The sequence below is a fragment of the Rhineura floridana genome, chromosome 10 (assembly GCF_030035675.1).
Source record: "Rhineura floridana isolate rRhiFlo1 chromosome 10, rRhiFlo1.hap2, whole genome shotgun sequence".
In the NCBI taxonomy this organism is placed as follows: domain Eukaryota; kingdom Metazoa; phylum Chordata; class Lepidosauria; order Squamata; family Rhineuridae; genus Rhineura; species Rhineura floridana.
This window is the reverse complement of record NC_084489.1, coordinates 35764384-35786317: the sequence shown is the minus strand read 5'-3', so window position 1 is coordinate 35786317 and position 21934 is coordinate 35764384. Positions and strand designations below refer to the sequence as shown.

Below are 21934 nucleotides of genomic sequence, written 5' to 3'. Positions count from 1 at the left end.
AGCCAAAATTTCTTAAATTAATTAAAAATCAGCCAGGCATTTTTTTACTTTTAAACTGCAGAAGGTGAAGGCCAGAGTATGGGGCAAAGTCAGTATTATGATTACAGGTACTCTGTGACCATGGCTGATTTTTAATAAATTTCAACAGATTATGAGAACTCTGACAGAAAAAAGTCCAAAAGGGGTCTGGGTTTTTTTCCTCTTTTTACATTTTGAACTCTCTATTCTCTCTGACTGTTTTGTGTATCGCCATGAAAATTTAGAGGGTTGTTAAGCAAGCATTTCTGAGTTGAGGACTATAAGTTTTGTAAGGTTTTGTTTTGAAATGTGCTTATGGGAAGCAGCAGAATGGCATGGAGGATATTTTAAATTTAACATTGCGGAATGTGACCAATCCATGCTGGCTATAGCATACAGCCACTCTTGTGGCTGTATAATAAACTAGCTGGATAAATTCCTATACGACTTAATTTCTACTTGGAAGGAGGTGGAAAAGCTACCTCAACTGGAAGTTCAGGACAATATTATTTTTTAAGCCAGTGCTAGTCAGGCACAAAACAATGAGAAATATACATTGATACTTCTGGTGTTGCAGAAATTCTCTGGTAAGGAAAAGAACACAGAACATTAATAAACTTCTGGTACAATTACAGAGCTGTGATGCTAAACAAATGCACTGCCTCTTTTTTTTAAAATAGAGATTTATATAAACATTTTATAAAGCACACTTTGTTTACAATCTTTCTTTATAACTGATATATAAAAATTTTAACAACTCAAAATGCATTCCATATACAGAAATGGCACGTTACGTAGCTATCAAGATTTTACATGTAGTTTCCTTGGTTTTTTTGTACAATTGCATAGATGTGTACCCTTCACAAAAATATAGATTTGTTTCTATACTCTTACCATGCGAGCACTGAAGTTGTAAAACACATCTTGCTATTCTAACACCTTGTTGTCTGTCATCATGGTCACATATTACTAGGAGCTACCTATCCAAAAGGAGCTATAGTCTACTGCATTAAGCCACAACAACCCTGTGAGGTAGATAACCATTACTCCTGTTTTACAGATGGGGAACTAAATTGGACAACTAAATTGTCCAAGGCCTCACAATGAGCCCAAAATAATATTTTTGGCAGTTTTCACTTCTGCTTTGCTAGCATGATTTCCCTCTTCCTGTTCTTTCTGCTTCCCAAAAACTAATTTTGTCTGTCACTATCTGTGCTGCCTCCTTGATAGGCAGAAGGACCCACTCTGAAGGAACCAAATTGTCCAATGACCAGAAATACCTAAAAACCCTTCATCAGTAAGCAGACGCTGGATAGATTTGTTTGGATTTCTATGAAGATGTAATGCAGGGACACAAGACCTTCTCAGAAGCAGGACAGAAGTTGCAGAGCCACCATTAAATGGGGTTTGTGAGGAGCGATCAGTATCAATGTAGCCACTGCCCATTTCCTCTAGAGCACAGCAGGATGCTTCTGACAGCTATCATAATCACATGAGGATAATGCTGCCTCATATACAAAGACCCTGTAGGATCTTGCTGCCAAACAGATTTCTTTCCTCTTGCTAGTTTTTCAAATGGCCCAAAGCCTGAGGGTCCCAGCTAGTGGGGGAGCACCACCCATTCCCATCACAGCATGCAATAAGATGTCAAAGCCTAAGCCATTCTGGCAACTGGGGTGGGCACTGGTACAATACAAATTGCATCCTCCTGGCTTCTGCAGAAGCTGAATGCTTTCTGTGCTACATACTTTTTCCTGTCACAGTTTTCAGATTCTTAGCAAGACAAGGCTGCAAAGCCCCAACTGGTGTCATTTGTCAAAGCAACCTTCTCTTCATGCAGATACCATCATATACCTTAGTACAAAATCAGGAAGAGATGAGTCTAGGACAGGGTTGAGCTGGGGTTCAAGGTCTCTGAACATTTATCAGCTCAAAAAATGAAAGGTCAGTTAGAAAAAACAATCGGCAGATTTCTAAATAGGCTAGTCATTCTCTCTACATTTTGCCCCCACAAAGTACTGCCATTACATTTATCAAGTTGCCCAGCATGCTATATATATGGGATGCTGTTATAGGCAAGCAAACATGTTTTAATTCCAAACAGATTAAGAACTCTTCAGGACCCCATGGAATCATCAGCCTCAATTATCAACAGTGCCAAACAGGGTAAGGAGCCCTCTGCAAAGTGCCACCTGGAAAACCCTTGGAACTAACTCCACAGTAGGCCCACTGAGGACGCTTATCCTGAGCCATCGTTAACACACACACAAAAACCTTTTCTTACCGGCTTCTTACAGCAGGTGTATTATTTCTTGTTGATGCCTCAGATGTCAGCTTAACTTCTGGGGCACAGCAGAGAGAAAAAACACAGAAGTCTCCAAGAGCCAAAAGGGAAGTTGGTTGTTGGCGGTGGGCCCTGCCAGAATGCTAAACCCCAGCAGCTGCTGTGGTGGTGGTGGAGGAGGAGTCAGGGCTGCATCAAATACTTTTTTAACACACCATCCCACAGCTGTATAAAGAAATGTGTATTGCTTAGGAACATCAGAAGTTGTCTCATACCAGGTCTGGCTATTTGCCCATCTAATTCATTATTTAGTCTGACTGGCAATGGAGCTCCAGGATCTCAAGCAAAAGTCTTTTATATCACCTGCTACTCAGTTTTAAATGAAGATCCCAGGGACTGAACTTCTGCATGAAAACCATGTTTGTTGCTGCTGAACTATGCTCCTTCCCAATCTCATCACATCTCCCATTCAACCAACTCTGTTCAGTGACAATATAAAAGTGAGGGGGAAATGCATAAATCCTCCCATTAAGCATTTATCCTACAGAAAGAGACTCTGGTTAGGAAAAGTAAAAAGGATGCACATGTGATAATCTCACATAACATCTTACATGTGGTTTTCACAAGTGCCCTCCCACCTCATACAGAAGTGCTTTGTGTCAACAAAACCTCTGTAAGAGCTGTTATATATTTCTTTCACATGTAATATTTATAACAGAGGAAATAAAAATGGAAGCTTGATCAAATGCCAGTAGCTTTAATACTCACAGTCACTAAAATGACAAAGAGGGCAAAAACATTTAGTACACAGAAGTAGCTCTTACAGCGGCCCCTAATAACTCAGCAGAAAAGGCATTGTTACAGTTAGTGTGCATTGTACTGAAACCCGAAAGCTGACACGGTGACAGTTCGAGTGCCAAATTTTTCCCCTCTATGTAAAATGCCAAACTCCATCATACATGTAGGATCTAAAACAAAATGTTTTTGTTGCATCCTCACCTCCTAGCAGGAGTGCTCCTGTATATGTTTCCTGCCAACCAGCCACCCCTTCTTCCAAGATACCAGAAGTTGTAAGGAGCTTGAGGGATTCCACCCCTCCTCCCAATTCTCTCCTTTATTTTCCAATTGACACTCAACATTCCATGACTACTGAGGGTATACAGTTCTCTTTGTGCTGTTTGGTTTTTTGTTTTTGTTTTTAAAGATTTTTGTACTCATGCAGATCTTGGGTTTTCCCTAAGAATGTCAGACATGCCATCTAGTTTCTTGGTGGCTCTGTTTTCACTCCATTTCTGTCTGCACTTACCACCTGAGTGCTATTAAGGGAAATGATTAAAGGGCACTAACAACCCTAGCATTTAAAATGTCATTTCATGCTTAGCATTTGAGAAATGTTAAATTGTAGCAACAATCAACAAAAAGTGGATCTATAGCAACAGCCTATGATTTTTTTAAAAACTTAACATAAACAAGATATGGTCAAATGTCAAGACAAAAGATTTTATAGTTGTGGGGAGGGGGAGATACTGTTGTCTGGTCTACAAATCAAAGTGAGAGTAGTTTCCTTCCGTGAGAGAGAAAGAGAGCAAACATTTAATGAAAGTCATTCCCCATTCTCTTGCAGTTGATAAGTAATCTCTGATCACACCTTGAGTGTCAAAAACCAGAGCATGTTGAGCTGGCTGTTTTCCTGTCTTGCAGCAGATAAAAAGAATTCAAATTTACTTATGATTTTGCTGTTTTTTCTTCTACTCTCACTCAGCAATAGTCTAGCTCATTAGGAAAAACTAGAAAGGTTTGCAATTTGAGAAATAAGGGGAAAGAAATATCTAGGCCAAATCACTTTAAAGGAAAACAATCTATATGAGCAATTCTCTTATTCTTCCTACTGCTACAAACAAAATAACAACATCCATGGTTGTATAAGACGGGCGAAGCCTCATTGGAGGTAATTAATTCCTCCTTCCCATCTATGGATTAAAATCGCATGACAGCAGTAGAATTTAATTTTGGAGACTGAAATGATGTAACTGGCCATCAATCTAGCTCAACCTTTTGTATACTGAAGCAAGATAGTACAGCCTTCTCCAACCTTACGCTCTCTAGACATTTTGGAGTATAACTCCCATCATCCTTGTCCATTAGCCGTGATGGCTCTAGGAGCTAATGAGAGTTGTTGTCCAAAATATCTGGAAATCACCTCAGTTGGGGAAGGCTGAGATAGTATATGAAATAAGCAACCCTGATAGGTGCCTGTCAACCCTCAACTTGGAAACTACCAAAAAACCAAGGCCACAATTATAGACAGCAGGGTTTATGGACTTTGCTGAATACATCTCCCCCAAATGTAACACACTGGAAAGACAGAAGCTGTGATCCAGAGCTCCAGTACAAGCCAAAGTTTCCCCATTATTTACTATGTTAGGGTATGTTCAACACATACAGTTCCAATTAGGGTTGCCAGGTCAGAAGCAACCCAAAACCTGAGATTTGAGGGGCAGGCTCTAGTGATGGCATGGGGCGGGCCCTAGTGATGTCATTAAGCATGATACATTAAGCATCAATCAAAGTTGCTTGGACCATACAATTAAAAAAAATCTGATTGGAAATTAAGATAGAAATCTTAGCTAAAAGATGGAGCCTGGGTAGGGAACATTTAATCTAGTCTACTTGCTTTCAGCAAGAAGGGTTAAGTGCCTTCAGGCCAGGCCAGTCATCAGAAGGTCACTGTAGGGACAAAGGAGCTTAGTGTTGTGGAGATGTTAGATGGGAGCATTTGGGAGTAAAGATGGATGCTCCTGAAGGCTGCAATTCTAAATACACTTACTAAGGGATTAAGCCCCATAGAACTCAACAAGACTGACTTCTAGTAGATATAGTTAGGATTGTGCTGTTGGTAAACCTTGACTAGGGTTCCTCTACAAAGACATCCATCTCCAAGCAGGGTTGGCAACCCCCTGCCTGGAATGCCCTGCCCTTATCTTTTAACGTGGCTGCTCCAAACTTCTTTACAAATTTGACCCTTCACTTCAGAAAGAGGTCTGAGAAATGAGTAAGATTAAGAGTAAGAAGTATCTTTTAAAATTGTTCTTTTCAATTCACTCTTGAATGCACATCATACCTAGGGCGGATCCACACCATTCATTTAAAGCACATTCAACACCCATTTGAAGCACATGAATCCCACCACAGAATCATGGGAACTGCAGTTTGTTAAGAATGGTGAGAACTATAACTGTGAGGGGGAAATGACACTTCCTAGGATTCTTTAGGGGATGTCGTGCGCTTTAAATGTGAGTTGGATGTGCTTTAAACGTATTGTGTGAATCCACTTAATAAATTTTGCCTGCATGTAAATTGTTTTAATTAATTTTTCAAAATGGCAATGAGCTATAAACTGTAGTGGGTGACCATGGGCTACTCACCATCTCTCAGCCTATCTGCCCCTCAGGATGAAAACAATGGAGAACCATGACCACCCCAAGGCATACTTAAAATGTAAAGGAAGTATTGTACAACCATAGTGTGAAATCAGATACTTATTGGAACACAGTTTGACAAAATATTTATATAAGCATGACTATCAAACATGTTTATTATTAAACAACCTGTAAAGATATTTATAGTGCAATCCTATGTTTATTTACTCAGAAGCAAGTCCCAATGTATTCAATGGGGCTTATTCAACCAGGGAAAACTGCAGTCTCAAGTGATAAGGAACTTGTTCTTTTAACAAGCCTTTTAAGTTGAGACCTTATCCCAGTCTGTGTGTTAGAATTGCTTTTTAATATGTTTTTAAACCTTTTCTTTAAAAAATGTTTTAAAGCTTTTAAAAATGTTTTTAAAGATGTTTTGTTTTAATATATTTTAAAGTCTGTTTTTATTATTTTTAAAGTGTTTTTAGTGCTTTTGTTTGCCGCCCTGAGCTCCTACTGGGAGGAAGGGCAGGATATAAATCAAATAATAAATAAAAATAAATAAATAAACTTCATTCACTCAACCCAAAATTCAGAATCATGCCACTTTAAGCTGTTTTGCAACTGTTTATACTTGTGTTATGGTTATTGGTTTTTAAAATGATTTATTTCTTATTGTGAGCTGCCTTGGTTTCCAATTACCAACCCTACCTCACAGGGTTGTTGGAAAGGACACACACACACACACACACACACACACACAGAGGTGTAAATACACCACATATAATCCTAACCATGTCTACTCAAAAGTAAGTCTTAATGGAGTATTGAATTAAATACTTTCATATTTCATAGCCCAGGGTCTGACTCTTGAACAGAAGAGGAAAAAAAACTTTAAGCCATATACTTACACAAACTACAAAATCTGAAAGCCTCCATTTTCTGACGTTGAAATTAAGCTTACGCATGCCTGGATCAAGAAGTCACAACCTGGCTTCATTTATTGGCTACAATCCTGAAAGGGCAGGGTTAGAGACAGAGCTTGAACAAGTTACTTTTTTAAACTACAACTCCCATCAGCCCCAGCCAGCATGGCCACTGGATTGGGCTGATGGGAGTTGTAGTTAGAGCTAGGAGCTGTTCTAAACATCTGTAAAACAGATTTAACAGTCACGTGGGGGGGTTGACGTTTTGGTGTATATCTCAGGAACCAGACCACCTAGAAACTTAAATTCTTTTTAAATTGAAGCTGAGAGTCTGGAGATTAAGGGACGCTAGCTGGAGAGCCGGAGGGCCCCCCCAAAAAACCAGAGACTCCGCCCCAAAACCAGAGACCTGGTAACCCTAGTTCCAATGGATGCTCAAGGCATTTTCTGACACTGAAATCAAAAAAGATCAGTCCTTCATGGAGCTTTGTATGTTCATCAAGACTCTACACATGCTCTGCAACTGAAATCTACAGGGTTGTATGAAGGACCACCAGGGACTGCCTCACTGCCCCCTTGGCTTCAGCCCTACGTGGATCCAGAATCAGGTCCTCAGTCAACTGAACTGGCTGAGGAAGAAAGGCCGGGAGACAAGCCAAAGGAGGAACAGCTGGGGAGAAACTCAGCTGTTGGTAGGGAGCCTTTGGAAGCCTATGTAAGAGAAAGCAGAAAGGAAGCTGGGGAGAGTCTTCAGCCTGAGAGGGAGAAGGGACTGTCAGAGACCTTGAGGGCTAGAAGGCTACAGGATGAGGAGTGAGGCCTCAGCCTAGGCCCCCTCCCATGGACTGGGAAAGGATCCTCATGGGGGAAGTGGGGAATGATGTAACTGCCTGTCCCCAATAAAGACACATACTTTTAAAATTGGCAGTGCATCACACTGGGTATTTGGAAAGGGAGACGGAATCACAAATATGCTTCTGCGACCCATCCCTCCCACCTTCCACTGGGTCTACTTTGCTACATCACTTCATGCACTGACCTGGCATTCAGCAGCACAGTCTTAAGACATAATGAGGCTCTTGGGTTGGAGAAGGACCGGAAGGATCCAGTGCTCCACATAGGTAACTTTAGACCAGCCTTTCCCAACTAGTGGGCCACCAGATGTTGTTGGACCACAACTCCCATCAGCCTCAGCCAGCATTGCCAATGTTCAGGAAAGATGGGAATTGTGGTCCAACAACATCTGGTGGCCCACTAGTTGGGAAAGGCTGCTTTAGACTCTGGATTTCATTATCTTATTGGAGTGGGGGATAAAGATAATGTGTATTACTTCACTTACTTCAAAATGTGGCATCTCAGCCCTGCTGCATTTTAGGACCCTTTGCTACTGAGTGGAGCCCTGGACGCATGTCCCAAATTCCTGTCCTGAGCGCACCACAGGAAAGAAGGATAGCCTGAGGCACTTTTCCCCAAAATTGTCAAATTGTGGTACCAAATCTTTTCCCGGCACCTTCCCAGGCACACAACACACTTGAGCATTTAAACAGATGAAGGTAGGAAACATAAATATCATTCCGGTTTCACAAATCCCAAATTATGGATACAGGCTTCCACAGTCGAGGGTAGCACTTCAGGCAGGAAGCTCTATATATTTATTTATAAATATATTTGCATAGCACTATTTCATTAAAAACATTAAAGCGGTTTGCAACAAATTAGAAAACCACCACCACCATACAATAAACATAGTAAAACATATAATGTAATGAAACTGGGATAATACTAAATGAGTTTTGGGGGTCCCCTCTAATTCTGTGATGGGATTCTGCACAATAAGAGACTGTGAAAGAGGTCAAACTGGATGGACAAGCCTAGCCTGGCAGATAGCTTTTTGTTGAGAGAATGAGCTTTTTGTTGAGAGAATGGGCCTTTGTGTCACTAAAGACTTGGCCAAGTACATGTGATTTGTTACCATAGGACAGGAATAGCCAGTGTGGTTCCCTCCTGATGTTTTAGACTACAACTCGCATCAGCCCCAGCTAACATGGCCAATTATGGGGATTATAATTCCAAAACACTGGGAGAGTACTGCATTGACTACCCTGCCACAGGAGCTAATGGTCATAGATCCCTCTGGAAAGGGGGCATTTCCTTCTTTTGATTAGAGGTGATATCATCAAGGTGTCTGTGTATGTGAAACAGAACAGAAGAAACTAGATTTCTTGGAAAAGGATCTAGAAAGAGACATAAAGACTTGACTCACCTTATGTAAGAAGCCAATGCCATGGTACTCGAGTGCCACCTAGTAACCTAATGGGGGAGCATGATCTGGTGAAGTGTTAATGCTGTGAGGCTTCTATTCATTCTCACCCTGTATATATGCATAAACAAACCTTACACCAAAGAAAAGGCTTCAGTCCCCAGTCCCTGTACTTTCATTCCAAAGTAACAAAACCTACGGTTTGTGGTGGGACTCCTGAAACCTCTCACTGCTTGGAGATTAGGTTGCTTGGAGATTAGGATGTGCTTAAAACTAGAGTATAGAACAGTAGCATTTCCTAACCATTTAGATAGCAATTTTTAAGGATCTGGAGGCAAAAAGATGTATATGCAGCTATGCATTTCAGCTAGGGTACTTCCAAGTTCCAAACTCCAGCCAATTCAAAAATCTTTTGGCCTTATAATTCTTCAATATAAGGCTCTTGGCATTATAACTGCTTAGTGCAGTGTATCTTAAGCCTATCTTGCTGAAGAGCAAAGCTGGGTTGGTGTTATTTGTTGTATGAATTAAATAAAGAGCAAGTCTCAAGTTCCTAACACACTACTGTTTCAAGATAGTGGGAGCTAGATATAGTATTATTCTTTTCCTACCTGGATTCACAACCATATATTATACAGCCAATGTTAAATTGAAAATACCCCCCATGCCATTCTCATAAACTCATTTCAAAACAAAACCTTACAAAACTTATAATCCTGAACTCAGAAACACTTGCTTAACAACCATCTCAATTTTCATGCCGATACACAAAACAGTCAGAGAGAATAGAAAATTCAAAGTCTAAAGAGAGAAAAAAACCAGACCCCTTTTGGACTTTTTTCTGTCAGTTCTCATAATCTGTTGAAATTAATTAAAAATCAGCCATGTTCGCAGAGTACCTGTAATCCTATTACTGACCTTGTCCCATACTCTGACCTTCATATTCTGCAGTTTAAAAGTTAAAAAAATGCCTGGCTGATTTTTATTAATTTCAGAAATTTTGCATTGAACTAAATGATAGTGTCGGGCATGCTCAGTAAGAACCAACTGTCAGTGTTCTAAAAGCCAGACTCACAGCTACTGGGCTTGCCTAACCAGGGGGCCACACCCACACCAGAGTTTAATTTCACCAGAGAATCCTGGGAAGTGTAGTTTGTGAAGGGTGCTGAGAGGAGACTCCTATTCCACTGACAGAGTTCCAGTGGCGAGATTGGTTTAACAGTCAGCCACTCTGATTGAAGGTCTGTGAGGGGAACAGGATGTCTCCTAGCAACTCTCTGCACCCTTCACTAACTACACTTCCCAGGATTCTTTGAGAGAAGCCATGACTGTCCAAAGTGAAATAAAGGCCTGGTGTGGATGTGGCCAGGGACAGCTTTGGTTTAAATTTGGGTGAGAGGCTACATGTGCCTGCTATAGAATAAAAAGGTGGGGGAAACGCTGAAAAGCAATGATACTGTTCACAATGTTTTCCTTTTCGTGTCTTCCTTCTATTATTTGGACTGATTGCAAATGTTGCCACCACTCACCATATGCTCAGAGGCACCTTACCAAATTCTTCCAAGCTACACAGGAAGTGGATTGGACTGTGAAAGACCAACCCAAATTGTGTTTGCATTTTAACAAATTTGTAGGGGAGTACAATATCTCAGAGAGGAGGTCAGGTCTCCTGCTCCCCTGATGCATTCACTATAGCTGCGCAATTTTCCTGCTTTTTAAAGCTTCATAGAAATATCTGTGGGCTATAGGTATGTTCTTAACCCGCAAGGTATTTTGCCTATTAGTGAATAACTTTAAGAGCAGAAAAAACGTTTAGTGCAGAAATATTAAATAGGTGTATACCTGAATTAAGCAGTGTAACAATCTGTAATCATAACATTCTGTACATATACATTCATGTAGACATATACATTGTGATGCAGTTTTACATTCACGTGTGCCAGTGTTTGCCTTAGTCCCTTATAATTAACATTTTAGTTTCGAAATCCAAATTCTACTATCTCTGTATTTCCTGCATGATGATACCGAAGGACAGAGCCTCTAAACTATATGATAAGCTCAGAGATAAACTAAAACGAAAACCATTTGAAAGGAGAAGTTATTTTTATTCAGACGGCTGTTTACTTTCACACCTCCATTTTAGTATAAATACCATACAAAAAAACTGTAGGAAATGATCCCTATGTTCAAAGCGCAGCACTCAAGGACCGAAACTACTGCCAAACTGCACTGTTACATTTAACAACAATCTCTGCAAAACCTGATACTTGGTATTCTGAATATTTCCAAGCTAAAGAGAAACACACAAAGAGAAAGAACACACAAGCCTTTTAAGAAAAAAGCCTGAATGCAAGCAACTCAACTATCTCCAACTTTCCCATCCATATAGAAAGAGAAGTCCAAAGGGCAGCCACCCAGTCTTCTCCTGTCTTCTTTCTAGGTCACCTTCAAACAGCATTCAGGACCTTTCAAAGGGCTGAATTTCATGCTCATCACCTCTGGCCCTCCTGTTGTTCAAGCCATGCATCATTTGTGTGACAACAGACATCTAACTGTGTTGATCAAACCCAAACTCACTGCACATTTAACAGATCAAGACTGAAGACGAAACTGGAGCTGACTCTTTAGAGACTCTTCCAGAAAGAACAGATTATTGTGTCCATGTAGCTCCGCCACACACCCCTACCTTCTGGTCAATAACAGACACTCCTTTATGAATGCTACACAGCAAAAACACAACTACATAGTGGAGTCATTTCCACTAGACAATCTGACATCTCAAAGAGAGAAGAGACAGGCTCTGGTGCTATGTATTGCCATTTCAACAGATTTGAAAATGTATACTTATAATTGTGTCAAAATGTTAAAAATGCACAGTGGCAACAAAAACCAAAAGGTACTTCAATGTCTCCAGAAAAGCTGAAGAGTGAGAGAGCCATCACCACCAAAATTCTCTGAATTGTGGGAAGTATTTTCAGAAGAAAACTTTGCTCATGAAATAATGTTTCACCAACATTCCACAGCCAGCACTTGATTTTACAGAAAATCCATCATCTTGCAAAAGCATTATTTTTTTTACTTGGGGCGAAAACATGATGACAAATAAGATAAGAGAGGAAGTGTAGGCTATGTTTAATAAGGGATTTGCCTATGCAAGCAGAATCAAAACTTTAAAAGTTTGAATGCTAGATCATACGAAGTGTAGTGGAATTAATGCAGCCCGGCATTTATAGGGTTGGAGTAATAGGGCAGATAAAGGCACATAGTCATTAAAAGGCCCCTGCTCAAAAAGGCAAGAATGTCATAGTTTGTTCTAAGTTTAAATAGTTAAATAACTCATCCCTACTGCATCCTGTCTATTACTTGGCAAGCACTACATGCTGTAACAGCTGGAAGGTTTACATCCCCTACTTAGTGACATTTTACACATATACTGAGTGCATCTGAGTGTTGAACATGCTCCCCTTGCTTACACTTGGGAGGCTTCTCTGTTAGAAATTAAGCATGCTGTGTTTTTTTGTTCATATAAAGATGCCAGTTCCTACTCAAACTTGACAGAATGCATTCTAACACAGTTAAAAGAAATTGTGAATGAAAATAAAATTGAACTTACATTGCTAAGTGCACACTCTTATGATATGACACCAAAAATAAAATTAATTTGGGAGAATTCCAGGAGACACTTAGAAGTTCCATGCACAAAATCAGCACATAAACAAGAGGAAAGGAAAGGACTTACAGAAATTAATTCCACATTTAACAGAAACTCTACTGCAGCCTATGCAGACCTAGGTGTAGTCTGAAGGCATATGACGCTGAAGCTAAGCAAGTCTGGGTCCAGTCAATACCTGGATGGGAGATGAACTAGGCTCCTATATATGCCACACTGAAAAGCAAAAAGAATGATTTACTGTTATGTCTCACAGCGGTCCTGCAATTTTGTATGAGTGGGAGACTGATTAGAATGGTCTACCCTTAGAGGCTGATGGATCCAATTGGTTTTCTGATGCCTCCTTAGTGATGTTCCTGCTAATAGGACTGGTAGTTCTGATAACACACCAGTCAGTTTCAGGAACCAGGAGATGACCAACATGTTTAAAACAATCATTCCTAGATCCCCATCTCCTGAACAAAACTCATTCAGCTTTGTTTACTGAGGAGTTGGAGGCAATGTCTACAGCAACAAAAGAAAACTTATAACAAATCTTGCTAAACATAGCTTATAACTCATTTTAAGATTATACAGCCACATGAGTAGCTGTATACTATAGCCAGCATGGATTTTTTGCCTTCTGCAATGCTAAATTGAAAATACCCCCATGCCATTCTGCTGCTTCCTATAAGCTCATTCCAAAACAAAACATTACAAAGCTTATAATCCTGAACTCAGAAACACTTGCTTAACAACCCTCTTTCAGGAGATACACAAAACACTTTGGACCCATTTTGGACTTTTCTCTGTCAAAGTTCTCATAATTTGTTGAAGTTCATTAAAAACTAGCCATGTTCACAGAGTACCTGTAATCCTATTACTGACCTTGCCCCATACTCTGACCTTCCTCTTCTGCGGTTGAAAAGTTTAAAAAATGCCTGGCTGATTTTTAATTAATTTAAGAAATTTAACATTGAAGTCAATGATAAGCACATGCATGCTCAGTAAGAACCAACTGTCAGTGTTCTAAAAGCCAGACTCACAGCTGTTTGGTTTGGCTAATCAGGGGGCCACATTCATGTCAGACCTTTATTTCACTTTAGACAGTCATGGCTTCCTTCAAAGAATTGTGGGAAGTGTAGTTTGTGAAGGGTACTGAGAGTTGTTAGGAGACTTTTATTCCCGTTACAAACAGTCAACCCTTCTTCTGTGGACTATATCTCTGTGAGGGGAATAGGGTGTCTCCTAGCAACTCACAGCACCCTTCTCAAACTACATTTCCCACGATTCTTTAGGGGAAGACTTGACTGTCTAAAGTGAAATAAAGGTCTGGTGTCGGTGTGGCCAGTGACAGCTTTGGTTTAAATTTGGATGGGAGACTACATGTGCCTGCTGTAGAATAAAAAGGTGGGGAAAACCCTGAAAAACAATGATACTGTTCACAATGTTTTTCTTTTGGAAAGGAAAGGGGCTTTCCCTCTGCCCAATGCCCGAATCTCCCCCCCTCCCCCCCACCTTCCTTCCTACCTCTACCCTTCTTCCCTTTCTCTCCCTCTTCCCCCTCCTTCCACAGGCCAGTTTCACTTATCCTAAGCATGATTGTACAGAGTAAATTCTACTGAACTTAAAAAGCATGCAAATGATTAAACCTGTCCTCCCCTCCTCCTCCCCCCTCCTATCCCCTCCCTCTTGCCCCTTCCCTCCTCCTTCCTTTACCCCTCCCACCCCTCTCCCTTCCAATCACCTCCCTTCTCCTCTCCCTTCCCTCCTCTCCTTCCTTCTCCTCTCCCATAGTCAGTTTTACTTAGACTAAACATGATTGCACAGGAGTAAATCCCATTGAACTCAATAAACATGCAAATGATCAGACCTGCCTTTTCCCTCCCAGTCCCTCTCCCTCCTCTCCTTCCTGTCCTCTTCATTCATCTCCCTCCCAGATCCTCACTAGGTTATAGGCCCCCCGCAGGTCCAACTTGGTAAAAAATTGGGCTTCATGTAACCTCTCCAGGAGTTTTGGGATCAGAGGCAAGATGTATTGGTTCTGGACAGTGATCCGGTTCAGGGCATGGTAGCCACTGCAAAGCCAGAGCTCTCCACACTTTTTCTTCACAAGGTGCAGATGGGGACATGGAGGGTCAGGTAAATTCCCAACACAGGTTCCTGTCTAGGAACTCCAAATTTAGGCTCAGATAAGGAATAAATCCGTCCCACCAGAATCTTGGCCCCAGGTATCAACTCGATTGGACAGTCATAAGGGCGATGAGACGGTAGCTGATCGGCCTCCCACTTCCCAAACACATCATGAAACTCATAAAATTTTGTCAGCATTTTGTCCAGTTCAAGGGTGTCAGGCCCAGGATGTGACTCAGGAACCAGACCAACGGCTGTAGTTAATTCGTGTTTTATTAGGGTAATGTCCAAACAAAGACTGCGTTTTCTCATGAAGCAATACAGGGATACAGGTCCTGCGGCATTGGGAGAAAGTTGACAGAGCAAGGGACTTCTTCCCGCCTGTTCTTTAAGAAGGGGCCAAACGGGCGCGCAATCTTTCGCTCCTCCTTAACTGCCCCTCAGGTACTGCCCGCCTTCCCCCCCTTCTCTCCTGTCTTTTCAGCTGTCTGCGTGTGCGCGGTGAGGGGGGAAGCATCACCCCCTCCTCTTCTGAAGTTTCCGATTCCAGGATGGGGGTTAGGGGAGGGGCTGATGGTAAACTGCCTCCCCGCTTTTCGGCTGTGAGCAGCCCTCCCTCTTTCCCCTCTTGCTCTGATCCTGAAAGAGGGAGAGGCGTGAGAATGTCCAGGGAGGGCTCAGGCTCCCCGTTGCTAAGCGACCTTATCACTGGCAGTTCCTCTGTTTCGTCTTCGCTCCAAAGGGGGGAAGTTCCTCCCCCTTCCCTCTGCCATCCATCCGAATACTCTTCTCCCAACTCTCCGGGATCCAGCTCCCTGGGATTGGGACCCCAGCTCTGCCTTCCGACAAAGGGCCTCTGCCAAGCTGAACATAACCAGTTCCATCTGGACCTGACAAGCAGTTTGACAATATGAGGAAGGGAAGGAGAGTTGGCCCATTGACCATGGGATGCATGGTTCGTGTTGTTTAAACCAATCCAGACCAAGCACTACTGGAAAGTGGGGGGCCGCTGCCGGCTAGGATTGAATATGTTCCTGATGTCCTGCCTGGGTAATTTCTAAGGGCATGGTCTCCTGCACCAGTGGTCCAGAGGTCAAGAGTTGACCATCAATAGTTTCCACCAGTACAAGCTGGGCAGTAGGGTGTTGTGGAATGTGGTGCAGGACAGCAAACAAAATGTCCATAAAGTTGCTGGTGGAGCCTGAATCTAGCATGACTTGTACTTGCAGGGTCCCCTGTCTGGGGATCTTCAGGGCTACCAGCTCAGCTAGATGCTGCTGCAGGTGGGGTGCTGCAGTTTCTCAAGGTTGGGAGGTTGGGTGGTTGTTTGACTGGGCACTGGGCTGCAAACTGTCCTGGGAACCCACAGTATAGACATAGGCCATGCTGCCTATGCTTCTGTTTTTCCTCAGGGGACAGGTGGGGTGGAGCCCTGCCCAGCTGCAGAGGGTCCTCCGACAGGGTTGGGCCCTTAGGAGGGGCCCCCAGGTTGATTAGTCTTGGGACAGGGTCTCTGTGGGCTGGCTCAAGGTGCAACAAGGCTCACCTGTTTTCTAATTGCCCATCAATCTGGAGGCACAAGCGGACCAAGGCTTGCAAGGTTGCAGGTCTTCCACCCAAGCCAATTCATTTAGCAGTTCCTCTGACAGGCCTTCCTGGAATTGATCTATGAAGGCTGCTTTATTCCAGGCCAGGTCGTGTTGCAGCAGGCAGAAGTCAGTCACATTCTCAATGAGGGGGTGTTGGCCTTGTCTTAACTGATGAATACGGTGGTTATGGTGATAGAATTCACAGGGTTCTTGAACATGGCCCGGAGCTCCCTGGTAAATGCAGCTACATCAGATAACACAGGGCTGGCTCCAGCAGCAAGGGGGTGGTCCACCTAGCTGCTACTCCTGTGAGGAGGCTAATGAGAAACCCCACTCGAGTCTTATCATCTGGGAAGGCAGCTGGTTTCAAGTCCATAAAGAGTTGGGTTTGTGCCAAAAAATTAAGAGTTGGTCAGCAGACCCAGATAACTTTTAAGGGAGTGCCACAGGACATTTTGCTTTCACTGCTGGTGGAGGGGAGGCAGCTGCTCTCTTCTGAGCTTGCAAGGCTTGCACAGCTATTGTTAACTGCTCAATTTGGGGGCAAAGGTGGAGGTTTTCCTGGAGAAGCTGCTCCATAACTGGAAAGTCTCAGCCTTGCTTCTCCTATTTTGTAAGGGCTGGAAACTGTCAGTCTCTGCCGAATGATGGAAATAGTTTATGGCTACAGTAAGGTAATTAACAGATAATGGCCAGCAGCCAGGCCATAAATCTGTCACCCTTGAGGCAAAGAGGCCTGCAACTACAGTCAGTGTAAATACCGACAGAATGAAGAACAAACAGTCCAAAGTCAAGGTACCGGGGATCCAATGAGACAGAGCAGGGTTGAAGTGATGTGGTCACAAACCAGGCTGACTACAAGGAGTCACAAAAGGGCAATGTTGTTTCCAGCAAGAGCCCCAAGCCACTCACAGCCTCCCCTCCCTGGTTCAGGTGCTAGCAATAAGCCCTCTGACTCCCGGGAGCTTGTAGCCTTAAATGGCCAGAACTCCTGCACTGCACTGCTACTTGCAAGCGTCTCTGCTCTGCAGGGAGTGGAGAGGCCTCCTGTTCACTCCGAGTCTGACTGAGAGGCTCCAGCTGTCTCCTGGACATCTTCTAGTGATGGCAGGTCTGCAGCTGCATCTTGGGTGGGTCTACTTGTACCCTCTCCAGGATCTGTTATGCCAATCCCCTGCTCTTCATCCTCCTCTCAGGACTCATCCGAGGGAGGCATGACACCTGCAAGCAGGACCTGAGTACAATAGCACTCTCCCCACTTGTGATTCTCAGCAGCTGCTATTCAAAGGCATGCTGTCTCCACAGTATGAGGAACTGTCCATAGATCTGACTCAAGTGTTATCAGTATGCTGATGACCCTCAAGTGTTCACTCTCTCATCTCAGGAAGGCAGCAGAGATACTGAACTAGTGGATATGTCCATACTGATATTTACTGTATGTTTGCGGCTGTTTGCATTCCCATTTAGTTTGCACAGTCCACATGGTGTTATCCTCAAACAACACAAATCTTGGAGCTTTCCCCCTGTAAGTTTGGGTTTACCCAATACATGGATAATCTGATAAATTGGGGAAAATCAGGCTCCAAACTGTTTCACTTGGTGTTGCAGACAATTTGTTTCAGTGATTTTGGGTAGGTGGATAAATGCTCACTTTCCTCTACTCTTCTTGCTACATCCACTACTTCTTCCATGCTTTCATTTCTTTTCCAGTAATGCTCATAACTATTTCTGGTGCACTTCTGAATGGATCTTAGTCATATATATATATCAATATAAATCTAAATGTGTCGTGTTGCTATTTGAATGCCACAGATGGGAGGGTGAGCAGGGGGCCAGAGCCCCCTTAGTGTGTGTGTAGATAAATGTGTGTGTGTAGATATGTGTGTGTGTGTGTTGATCCCTCAGATTTGCACAAAACCAGAAAACTGCACGTAAACCACATTAAACATTTCTATACCAGATATATTGTGCATCAATCAGAAAAGTGCGTGCTGGGAATTTACAATTGCTTTCATTTCTTTTCCAGCTGTGCTCCTAACTATTTCCAGCGGAAGGTAGCCTTATGTATTTTTTTTATCCCTCACATTTGCACAAAACCAGAAAACTGCACATCAAACTTACAATTGCTTGACTGTGTACTTTTGTGGACTACCTGGGCAAGGAAAACTAATAAACAAACAAAAAACATGGTCCCTGTGCAGCTAATTGCCTAGTTTGGGAGTGAGTGGGAGTGTTTCTTTGCATGCCCTTAAATGGGTTTTTACAACTGATCTGTGGCTGTTTGAAAATTTAGTGAATGTTCAGCTTTGATGCCTGGAGCAGGCTCCTAAACTTTGTTGCATGTCCATTCTTGGGAAACTCATATCTCTCCTGCAGCTCTTAATGTCACAACAGCCCTGTGTGAAGAAAAGGTAGCAACTATAATTGTCCCCTACAAATGTGCAGCCTAAGGCATCTTTCCAGACTACACACGTGGCAGCAGGATTGCCAGTTTTTGTTTTTCTATTGGCTCTGCTCCTGTTTTTAAGTTTTTCTAACCCATCTTGAAACACATTCACAAAAAGGTAGGACATAAATGTTTTTAATATGCTGCTATTAATAATAATACTTTTTAAAACAATTGAAATAAATGGGCTTAGATGTGTGTAACTTTGCTAGGCTTGCTAGTTCTGGAATTAAACAGGAATAAGCAGATCTAATACAAAAGTTTCAAAAAGGAGCTGCACGCTTGATGTTAACCATACATTTAAACACTGAGTTGATTAAACACATAGCAAGAGCCAAATGACCTGCAAAGAATATTTGTGGCATTCTTTGTAAACAAATACATTCTATTTCAATGATTCTAACAGCTTTGCAGTATACAAAAGAGACTTGACTGGTACAGCTAAGATCCCCATGGGGGGGGGTGATTCAGAGTCCTGCACTGTGTGTTACTTTTTCTCCTATATAAAGATAATCTTCATGTAAAAAGACCCAGATATACCCTAGCAGGGTTGTACCAACTTTTTTTATCTGAAAATACTGAGGGGGCAGGACAAAATGAAAACTTGCCTTCTCTGATGCCCTTCTCAGCTACTGTTTTTATAAGGCTGAATCGTAGGTGGGAGCCTGATGAATATACTTTTCATACATTGCTCACTTTATGTGTAGGAAAATGAAATCTACTAAGCTGCACAAAGATCCCAACACTAGTCAGTTTTATAAGTGCAACATGAAACTTCTTTTTAAAAAGACATGGAAAAACTAACTGGATGACAAATTAAGATAACAACTAGTCCCTTCAGTGCTTTCACTAATGCTCCTAGTCCACTGGGATCGTTGGGGGAATAAATAATTGTAAGATGGTAAGGCATTTTGAATACTGAAATGTGTTAAAGAAGTTATTGTTAATAGATGCAAGAAGCAAGATAAAAGCTATTAATTTCTCATTAGGTTATGATTAAAAATATTAGAAAAACAAACAAAAGTAAATGACACACTTACGTCCAGAACAGTCCATTGTTCTACAACAATTGCATCGTAGCCTTGTATACTCTTGCTGTCTTCCACAGAAAGATCTTCAAAGATGAACATTCCATCTGTCGTGCCCTGGAAGGAATCTGTGCAGAAACAGATAATTTTATAAACTACACAGTTATGATAGCATATGAAAAAAATTAAAATGTGCATGTGTGTGTGTGTTCATTATCACAATCCAAATGTCTTCTCAGCATGTTGTTTACAGAATATAAGGAGAGAGGGAGAGAGAGACCCCTGTGTGGTCCAGCTTTATTAACATGAATTAGACTAACAGAGTTAGTAGATTTTCATATGAATCCAGTTTTATACTGCTACCAACCATTACAAAACAGAACTGCACTTGTTTTATTGGCTATTTATTTCCACATACAGGATGTGTGCACATGCAGGCTTAGTGGTGGCCTCTTCTAGAGTTTGAAGAGTTCCTTCCCTTCCCTTTAACTAGAATTTCAGGCACCATCCTAGTCAAGAGACAAGGGCATAACAACAGATGGCATTCTAGGGACATCAAGGATGCCTTACAATTTTAGCAGCAATGGATTCTGTTTCTCTAGATATCAGTTCTGCCTCCTCTTTTCCTCAGAAACCTATAAGCCTGCAGAACATCTGCAAGTTATGTTCTTTTGGAAGTCAACAATGACAGACTCAACTGAGCTGAAGCTTTCAACACAGCCTCTGTTTTAGGATTCATCGGCTTCTGAGCCCATTGGGAAGTCCTGATGCATCTCTTTGTCAGGCTTTTTAGGGAACAAAGGGTTGCGGTCAGAGCTTCTCCACTGTCCTGAATCAGTTGTTGGGGGTTGAGAGTACTGGGCATTGTGAGTCTGCATGGGGTTTAAAGGAGAACATCTCTATAGCTTAGCAAGTAGTGTCTTAGAATCATAGAATAGTAGAGTTGGAAGGGTCCTATAAGGACATCAAGTCCAACCCCAAGTCCAATGCAGGAATCCACACAGTGAACTTTTGAGTCAATACTTCTTCTTTTTTTAATAATTTTTATTCAAATTTTTCAAAAGACAAACAAAACAAAGTCAAACAACAAAAACATAACAATACAACAAAAGAAAAAAAATAAAATAGTTGACTTCCGATTTGTCGCAGATCAGCTATAAGTATATAATATATATCAAACCTGTCCCTTAATATATACATACAGGATCACTTTTCTCCATAGGCTATCTTAGTTAATCGTCAAATCCCAATATCATCATTTTATTTTGATCTTTCAACAAAAAGTCTAAGAGAGGCTTCCATTCCTTAAGAAATGTGTCTGTCGATTTTTCTCTAAGTAAACATGTCAATTTATCCATCTCTACTAAGTCCATTAATTTCAATAGCCAGTCTTCCGTCGTTGGTGTTGATTCCATTTTCCACTTTTGTGCATATAATAATCTTGCTGCCGTAATCATATATAATATTATTCTTCCATATTTCTTTTCTATTTGTTTATCCATAAAACCCAATAAAAAAAATTCTGGTTTTGACTGAATATTTATCTTTAGAATTTTTTGCATCATCCTACCTATCTGTGCCCAAAATGATTTTGCCTTTTTACACAGCCACCACATATGATAAAATGATCCTTCTTGTTTACATTTCCAACAAACATTAGAAACATTACTATACATTTTTGACAACTTTTCTGGAGTCATGTACCAACGATACATCATTTTATAGAAATTTTCTTTAAGATTATAGCATAATGTAAATCTCAAGCCTTTTTCCCACATATTTTCCCATTGATCCATTTGTATGTTATAACCAAAATTTTTTGCCCACTTTACCATACACTCTTTTACTTGTTCTTCTTCCATATCCATTTTCAGCAAAAGTTTATACATTTTCGCAATTGTATTTTCATCATTTGTACACAAACCTATTTCAAAATCAGATTTACTTATTTCAAACCCATACATTTTCTTGTCCATTTTATATCTTTCTAACAATTGTAAATAGGCAAACCATTGAGAACTATATCCTTCCTTTATCAGTTGTTCTCTCTCTTTCATTATATATTCTCCATGTACATTTTCTAATAGTTCTTGATAAGTTAACCATTTCTCTTTTCCAGCCATTTCTCTTCTGTAAAACGCTTCTTGACTTGAGACACATAATGGTATTTTCGAATAAAACCTTG

General features: G+C 41.4%; 1 protein-coding gene across 4 annotated transcripts in view; it reads right to left on the bottom strand.

The window, feature by feature from the left end:
• RFTN1 (raftlin, lipid raft linker 1) overlaps window positions 1-21934 on the bottom strand; it is a 172486-nt gene that overhangs the window by 21548 nt on the left and 129004 nt on the right. For all 4 annotated transcript variants that reach the window (XM_061586949.1, XM_061586953.1, XM_061586951.1 and 1 more), the window contains exon 7: window positions 19762-19877. In XM_061586949.1, coding sequence (XP_061442933.1) covers window positions 19762-19877 — 116 coding nt within the window. The remainder of the gene's footprint in view (window positions 1-19761; window positions 19878-21934) is intronic.